Consider the following 8,902-nt stretch of genomic DNA (forward strand, 5'->3'; position numbering starts at 1 on the left):
CTATTTGAGAAGCATTAAGCAGGGTTCTTCCTTGACCTAACTCACACCATTCCCTCAGGAGAGGCAATACTAAAAAGGGGATTGTGACAGCTGGGAGCAATGGGGCATTGAGTAAGGGCCTGTAGAGAGGAAACTTCAATGTCCCAGCCATTATTTCTCCATCTCCAACTTCGGGCATAAAGTTCAGCTTTGTTGAGGCTCAACCCGTTTGGCACTCTATCTTTCACAGACATCATCATCTAACAACCTAGCTGCCACTCACCCTCTTTCATTTAAAGCTTTGTCACCGAGTTCACAGACTTCCTTTCTGTCCCACATCCTGTCATCAATCTGGGTCACTTGGATGTCCACGTAGACAACTCATCCAATGCCTCGCCTTCTTACTTCCCTGAACTCCGCATCTTCAATAAGCTCTCCACTTCACCTCAGTCATCCATTCCACATCATCACCAGGAACAGCTCAACCTCTAAAATTCAAACATTCAGTCTGTGACTATAACCTCCAACCAAGATTTCTCATTCAATTGCTCCCAGGAAAATGGTTCTTTAACCTCATCAGGACCTCCACCCCACAGACACTCCCTATTTTCTCATTTGCTATCAGCCAGTAGCTTCCACCTAGCTTACATTTAGAGCGTAGAGACCAGAAGCAGAAAAAGATGACCATCAACAGATCCTGTGACAGAAGACAAGGAAACATGGAATAAAATAGAATTACTCTACAAAGTAGGAATTAACAGTCATAGACACTTGAGTAAACCATCAGAACCTCCTTATACCATGCAAGTACATCCATCAAAGCACAGCTCTGACACCGCATCGGGGCAACCATCCTCTACAATGTAAATTTCTTATAAAACAGCAGCATCTTCAGCACCTCTCTGCTGTGATGGGACAGTCCTCCCTCTGCAGCAGTGCCTGACTGTATCACATAAAGGTATAGCAACATATTTATAATGATGACCCAGGGTCAACAAGAAGTTAGAATTGAATTTTATTCACTATGATGAAGAAAGCAAAGAAATAGGTACTACATTTTTAAAAGATCCTCGTCAAAAGGTGGCTAAGGTAAAAGTTTCATTATTTAAATAAGTCAGCGTCTGGGGGCCAGCCCGGTGGTGCAGTGGGTAAGTGTGCACATTCCGCTTTGGTGGCCTGGGGTTCACCAGTTCTGATCCTGGGTACGAACACGGCACCACTTGGCAAAGCCATGCTGTGGCAGGCGTCTCACATATAAAGTAGAGGAAGATGGGCACGGATGTTAGCTCAGGGCCAGTCTTCCTCAGCAAAAAGAGGAGGATTGGCAGCAATTAGCTCAGGGCTAATCTTCCTCAAAATAAATAAATAAATAAATAAATGTCAGCATCTGAAGTATCTAGCAAATCCATTTATAGAAAATGGAGTTCATTCCTTCATAGCCCTAGGTAACTCACATTACCAAAAACATTATGTTATTTTGCCCCTTCCTTGATGCTCCAATCATTCCTCTCAAGGTCACTGACAAACTACTTACCCACATCCTGCAGAGACGCTTCGGCCCCTTCTGTCTCATCTACTACGCCCTTCTGTTGCCACTGTCAGTGTCTGCTGCTAATCATACTTCGATTCTTCTAATCTCCACAAACCTGCATCTTCTAATTTCTGCCAGCCTTTTTGCTATCTACAATATAGTTTCTTTTTCTTTTTGAATTCTTTCTTTTTGGTCTCTGATTCCCATGTTTCTTGAGCTGGTACCGAGTGGTTTCGCTTTTGTAATTTTTACAGCCACTGATAGCCCAATCATATCCAATGGGTATAACAATATTTGGGTCTCCTCAGCTATTTTCCTGACTGTTAATATTTCCTTTTTCACAGTTAGAGATAGCTTCTTTGCTTTTTGTTTCCTTAACTATTTAAAAACAAACAAGCTGCTACAGTTCTAGAATGCTGGGCTTGTTTTCTTCAAGAACTCCTTCTTGACCAGTCTTTCTTCCTCCCACTTCCCTAGGTGTTCCCACAGGATTTACCCTGATCCTAACACGGACTGCACAGTGTTATAATAGTCCGCGGATTTCTCTGTCTCTTCCTACTAGACTGTAAGCTCCTTGAGGGCAAAGACTTATCCTCAGCTGTAAACCTAACCCATTTTAGAAGTACAAAAAATACTGGTTGAATTAAGTGGAATTACTTCTTTAATTCATCTTACAGCTTTATTCGTTATCAGAAGGAAGATTAAGTTTTTAAAACTGTATTTATCACAGACAGATCTTTTTTTAACGCAACAGTTACGTTTTCAACATTTAAAATAATATGTGCAAATAGTGCCACACCTTTTCTGGTGTTGTTGTTAGGATGGCATATGGGAATTTTTTATTGAGTTCTTAACAGTTCACATCAATGTGAGATTTCAGTTGTACATTATTTCTTGTCTGTCATCACATAGGTGCGCCCCTTCACTCCCTGGGCCCACTCCCCACGCCCCCTTCCCCAGGTAATCACTGAACTGTTTTCTTTGTCCACATGCTTGTTTATATTCCACATATGAGTGAAATCATCTGGTGTTTGTCCTTCTCAGTCTGGATTATTTTGCTTAGCATAATGCCCTCCAGGTTGTTCCATGTTGTTGCAAATGGGATGAATTTGTCTTTTTTATGGCTGAGTAGTATTCCATTGTATACATTTACCACATCTTCTTTATCCAATCATCCATTGATGGGCACTTGGATTGTTCCCATGTCTTGGCTATTGCGAATAGTGCTTCAATGAACATATGGGTGCAGATGTTACTTTAGATTGTTGATTTCAAATTGTTTGGGTAGATACCCAGTAGTGGGATAGCTGGGTCATATGGCAGTTCTATTTTCACTTTTTTGAGGAATCTCCATACTGTTTTCCATAGTGGCTGCACCAGTTTGCATTCCCACCAGCAGTGTATGAGGGTTCCCTTTTCTCCACACCCTCTCCAACATTTGTTATTTTTAGTCTTAGTGATTACAGCCGTTTTAACAGGCATAAGGTGGTATCTTAGTGTAGTTTTGATTTGCATTTCCCTGTGATGATTAGTGACGCTGAACATCTTTTCAAGTGTTTATTGGCCAGCTATATATCTTCTTGGAAAAATGTCTGTTCATATCCACTGCCCATTTTTTGATCGGGTTGTTTGTTTTTTTGTTGTTCAGTTGTGTGAGTTCCTTATACATTATGGAGATTAACTCCTTGTCAGATACATGATTTGAAAATATTTTCTCCCAACTGGTGAGTTGTCTCTTTGTTTTGATTCTGGTTTCTTTTGCCTTGCAGAAGCTCTTTAGTCTGATGAACTCTCACTTATTTATTTTTTCTTTTGTTTCCCCTGTCTGAGAAGACACGCTATTCGAAAAGAGCCTTTTTATTTTCTAGTTCATGCCAAAGAGTGTACTACCTATAATATCTTCCAGTTTCATAGTTTCAGGACTTATCTTCAAGGCTTTGATCCATTTTGAGTTTATTTTTGTGTATGGCGTGAGATAATGGTCTACCTTCATTCTTTTGCATGTGGCTGTCCAGTTTTCCCAACATCATTTATTGAAGAGACTGTCTTTTCTCCACTGTATGTTCTTGGCACCTTTGTCGAAGATTAGCTGTCCGTAGATGTGCGGTTTTATTTCTGGGCTTTCAGTTCTGTTCCATTGATCTGTGTGCCTGTTTTTGTACCAGTACCATGCCGTTTTGATCACTATGGCTTTGTAATACATTTTGAAGTCAGGGATTGTGATACCTCCAGCTTTGTTCTTTTTTCTCAGGATCGCCTTAGCAATTTGGGGTCTTTGGTTACCCCATATGAATTTTAGGATTCTTTGCTGTATTTCCATGAAGAATGTGACTGGGATTCTGATTGGGACTGCAATGAATCTGCAGATTGCTTTGGGTAGTATGGACATTTTAACTATATTTATTCTTCCAACTCATGTGCATGGAATCTCCTTCTATCTCCTTATGTCATTATCAATTTCTTTCAGTCATGTCTTATAGTTTTCATTGTATAAGTCCTTCACCTCCTTGGTTAAATTTATTCCTAGGTACTTTACTCTTTTAGTTGTGATTGCAAATGAGATTGTACCCTTGAGTTCTCTTTCTAAAGTTCGTTGTCGGAGTATAGAAAAGCAACTGATTTTTGTGAGTTGAATTTGTACCCTGCAACTTTACTGTAGTTGTTAATAATAGTGCCATCTTTTTAAATACACTAGGAAACCTTACTGGGTATGGAGCAAACTGCTCTGAATAACAAATATGACCCATAAAATTGATTTTTTTCAAATTCTCATAAACTGAGCTATTTAGAGTGGGAGGTAATTCACTCGTTATAGCTTGCAATTATTGAATTTGTCTGTTTACAGAGTTCTACATCTGGCTCTCTAACTAAAATGCAAATTGCATTTTGTGTCTGTCTTGCTATTTTACACCCAACCCCTAGTACAGTACCTGATATAAGTAGCTTCTCAACATACTGTATCTCATCAATTCTAAGATGCATGCTTTTTCACATTACAACTCTCAGAGATCAAGATGCATCTTGTACTTGATGGCATCTGGGCATTCTATCATAGTTTAATTGGTGTGGGGTTCTCCCTTATTACTAAATAAAATAATGGTATGTTACAATCAATGGCATCTTAGACTTTATGAGATAAGGCATATTATTTAAATGGAAAAATGATAACATTATGTAACTAATAACAACAGTGAAGATAAGTGAGAAGATAAAAGTAAACCAAAGAGCTTAAAAGGAACTGATATGGTTAGTTCAGGGTTGCCAGATACAATTCAGATAAGCAAAGAATAATTTTTTACTATAAGTATGTTCCACATAATAGGTGAGATATACTTATACTAAAAAACTATTCATTGTTTATCTGAAATTCTAATTGAACTGTGTGACCTGTATTTTTAATTACTAAATCTTGCAAGCCTATGCTGTTAGACATACAAAAGTAGCCTTTCGTTTTACAAAGGCATGACACAACATAGTGTCTTACATGCTCACTCTGATACAGGAAGGAAGCAGACAAGCATCAAGACATATTGTCTATTATGGAATAAGTTTTTGGATATGGATAAAAAAGGACTCTACAACTGTTTCGGTATTACCTTAGCAACTTAAAAATCCTCACCCAAAGTCCCGAATATCCTTGACATTCACAGTCTGATCTCTTCTCTTACCTCTGCGTAAGCTTTGGCCCACGTACTTGCCAGCTGATGTAGATCGACTTCACCTGCCTTCACAGCTTCCAGGGACGCTTCAGCATCTCTATCATAATCTCTGAGGGATTCTTCTTGTATAAACTGCCTCAGAGCTTCTTTTAAGTCTGTAGGAAGGACAAGAAATGTCATCATCAGCAAAATTCAGACATGAATAGGGAATAGCTTACCTGGCTAAGCATTCCAAGGTGAAATTTTATTTTATCAGGCTTATACCCTTAATAGAATGTCTAAATAAAATCAGCTTAGGGGATCATTTAACGACTTTCACAATTATTTTTCTTTGCTATTACAGGTTACTGCATGGAGAATGGTCAGAATTCTTATTCTTACCTATAACCTTCATACTAATTTAAAAATGTAATTTTTTAAGGCTGATTCTTCAGTTTGAAACTGAGTAAGTTAAAGCACATAAAGCAAAATCTTCTGGGGCTGGCCCTGTGGCCTAGTGGTTAAGTTTAGCATGCTACACTTCAGTGGCCCAGGTTCAGTTCTTGGCTGCAGACTTACATTCCTCACTGGCCACTGCCATGCTGTGCTGGCAAGCCACATACAAAATAGAGGAAGACTGGCACAGATGTTAGCTCAGGATGAATCTTCCTCAGCAAAAAAAAAAAAAGAAAGAAAAAGAAAAAAAGAACAAAGAAAAATCTAGATTTGGAGGGTCTGAAAATTACAGTATTTAAGTGAAAAAATTTCCTATACATACTGTTACATTTTTTTAATTTGAAAGAGAAATTGAATGATTAGTGTATTAAAATGGACTTAATTCGATGATCTGTAATTCCAATTTTAGAGGCACTAGTTAGAGACTGACACAATGGAAAGAGCACTGAGACAGAAGTCAGGATACCTGTGTTCTGGTCTCGGTTCTGTCACTATGTATGTAACTTTATTATTTTTTTTTTTAATTTTCTGTTAGTTTTATTAGCATAGTGGTTCTTTTTTTTTCTTTTTTTTTGTTTTGAGGAAGATTAGCCCTGAGCTAACATCTGCTGCCAATCCTCCTCTTTTTGCTGAGGAAGACTGGCCCTGAGCTAACATCCATGCCCATCTTCCTCTACTTTATATGTGGGACACCTACCACAGCATGGCTTGTCAAGCAGTGCCATGTCCGCACCTGGGATCCGAACTGGTGAACCCCGGGCCACTGAAGCGGAACGTTCGCACTTAACCACTGTGCCACCAGGCTGGCCCCCATATGTAACTTTAGACCAGTGGTTCTCAACCTCTAGCATGCATCAGAAGTCCCTGGAGGGCTTACTGAAATAAGACTGCTGCACGCCACCCCCAGAGTTTCTGACTCAGCAGGAATGGGATGAGGCCCAAGAATTTGCATTTCTAGTAAGTTTCCAGGTGATGCTATAGCTTCTGATCATGGAAAAACTTTGCAGAACCACTGCTTTAGGCAGATAATTTAACCTTTTCATGTACGAGTTTTCTTATTTGTACAATGAGATTGTGCTAGAAAGTTTCTCGGTTTGCTTGTAACTCTAACTTTTAACGATCCAACATATTCTAAATTTAAAGTTTTTTCCTCATCTACGAGAGAGAACGTAGACCTTTTAAAATGGTTTAATACAGAGGACCTTATGGAACTAATTTAGGTAAGCAACAATTATTCAAGATGAGTATTCCTTCTCTTCCATGCCATCTCAGGAGTTGAGGTCCAGATCATTAAAAGGGCAATGTATTTAGCAATATAATTCTACAATATCATAATTAGTGATAGCTGAAATGTCCCAGGAATCCAGTCAACTAAATTATAAGGTTAAGAGTTCTAATCCAGACTTTGTACCTAATTTTTCACTATATAATTAAATTTTTATACTAAACTGCTTTATAAACAACTACACGGGTTATAGGAAAAAACACTTAATAAAACAAAAGTCTGAGGAACGTTTTTATTATTGGAAGCAATAAAAACACTTCATATTTTATGGCTGTTTCCAACACTTCCTAGCTTTAAGCTTTCTAATATGAAACTTCTAGTGACAGAGTCTATAGGAAAATAATAAAGTGATATTAAAAAAATCTTTCCTCACCTTTTTCTATAAAGCATGGCAAATTGTGCAGAAGCATCAGACGTCCATGTAAATGACTGGCATTCTCTTGAACAGGAAATCTGAGGGGCACCCTAAGTTCTAAACATTGATTTCCTACTTTGAATTTATACACAAATTCCCTCTCTCTGTTGCAGAATCTTTCTCTGTTTTTCTTCATCTTCTTTGGCAGGATTTCCATAGAACTAACAAAAAAAGCACAGCAGGTTATAAGTCCATAAAATAAAGATGTTTCCTCATTGCTGTACTGCTTCTAAGAAAATATCCCACCACTCAGAGATTTTATTTGTCTGACTGTGAGTCAATTATTCTGGTCGTTCTTACATTTATCTCTTCATTTTAATCTTCATGATGAAAACGAAGATGTGGGAAGAAGATACATAGAAAATAGAAAGTACAGGATCCTCCACAAGGCATTCAGAAAGAAGAAATCTAGTCAGAAAGAGTAAGGACCAATATCAATTAAAGATTTACTAATCATCTTCCTTACCAGATTTGGTGTCACTAGGCATTTCCCCATCAAATCAGTTCTCAGACTCTTCTCTATACTGAAGTCGTAGTAATCTTTCCCAAGTGCATATCTGATCATGCTGCTCCTCTGTTTAAAACCCTTTATTCCACTCCTCCCAGGATAAAACTCAAACTCCTTAACCCAGCTTACAATGCCTCTACTTATATCTCCAGATTTTTTTCCCAGCACCTGCATCCCTCCTCCCCAACACACAAATTCACAAACTTTATTTTCCAGTCATACTGACCTCCTTTCAACATCAAACCTCTTTTTCCACTCCACCCTTTTTGAATGCTTTTGCTCTGCATAGAGCAAGCACTCTCATTGCTCTTCTTTCCTTGGCTAACAACTATTCATTCTTCAGGTCTCAGCTAAGACAAACCTCAGGAAGCCTTTTAACTCGTAGGACTGTCATAACGACTAATCAAATAATAAATATGAAATATCTGACAAACATAAGACGATTAAGAAATGAAAGCTAGTAATAACAACATAATAAATAATAAAAGAAGCTCTCTAAGAACATAGTAAAGAAATCACAGGATGCTAATTGAGTACACAGCATGAAGGCAAAGACAGTAAAGGAACATTGTAGAAGGAACTGAACGTCACAGAAATGCGGACTTATGGTCCAATCTTGTTTAGATTCAATATTTTCCGTAAACAAAAACCATTAGCTCTGGTTTCAATCGGTTCAACATTTAGACTTATTATTTTCCAACAAATTGCTAACTTTAGTTACCTCTCTTCTTGGTCTTTTAGCAGACGTGAAATCAAGGAAGGTTTCCCGTGCAAAAATGGGATGGGAGGAGGGAGGGCTGGCCCGAACTCCTACCGCTAACAGAGCGGAGGTTCTGCGGTTCAAACTAGTCAGAGAAAAGGGCTGACTGCGGAACCGAGAAGCTCTGGCCCAGGGAGGGGAACAGCTGCTCCATTTGGGGGTTTCAGACTGAACGGTTTCCTCCCTCTTGGCTCAGAGCTCACCTCCCCTAAATCCGAAGCCCGGAGCGACTGACACACTCCGAGATGTCAACGAGCCGCACACAGGGAGCCGCACACACGTAGCGTCAGCTGACTTCCCGACTTGTTTTTACAGCCAGCATATCCGCTG

The 8,902-nt window shown here is 38.9% G+C and overlaps 1 protein-coding gene across 4 annotated transcripts in view; it reads right to left on the reverse strand.

Moving 5' to 3' along the window:
• Window positions 1-8,900, reverse strand: part of FERRY3 (FERRY endosomal RAB5 effector complex subunit 3) — a 43,062-nt gene extending 34,162 nt beyond the window's left edge. Inside the window, exons 1-4 of one of the 4 annotated variants that reach the window (XM_044755563.2) lie at window positions 8,776-8,892; window positions 7,605-7,712; window positions 7,263-7,465; window positions 5,179-5,324 (exon numbers count right to left, since the gene is read on the reverse strand). In XM_044755563.2, coding sequence (XP_044611498.1) covers window positions 5,179-5,324; window positions 7,263-7,461 — 345 coding nt within the window. In that variant the 5' untranslated portion in view covers window positions 7,462-7,465; window positions 7,605-7,712; window positions 8,776-8,892. Of the gene's footprint in view, window positions 1-5,178; window positions 5,325-7,262; window positions 7,466-7,604; window positions 7,713-8,533 lie in introns of all 4 variants that reach the window. The other 3 variants (XM_070493967.1, XM_014841749.3, XM_014841748.3) reach the window with 3 other exon arrangements.
• Between the last annotated feature and the right edge of the window lie 2 nt (window positions 8,901-8,902).

The sequence above is a fragment of the Equus asinus genome, chromosome 22, assembly GCF_041296235.1.
Source record: "Equus asinus isolate D_3611 breed Donkey chromosome 22, EquAss-T2T_v2, whole genome shotgun sequence".
Classification (NCBI taxonomy): Eukaryota; Metazoa; Chordata; class Mammalia; order Perissodactyla; family Equidae; genus Equus; species Equus asinus.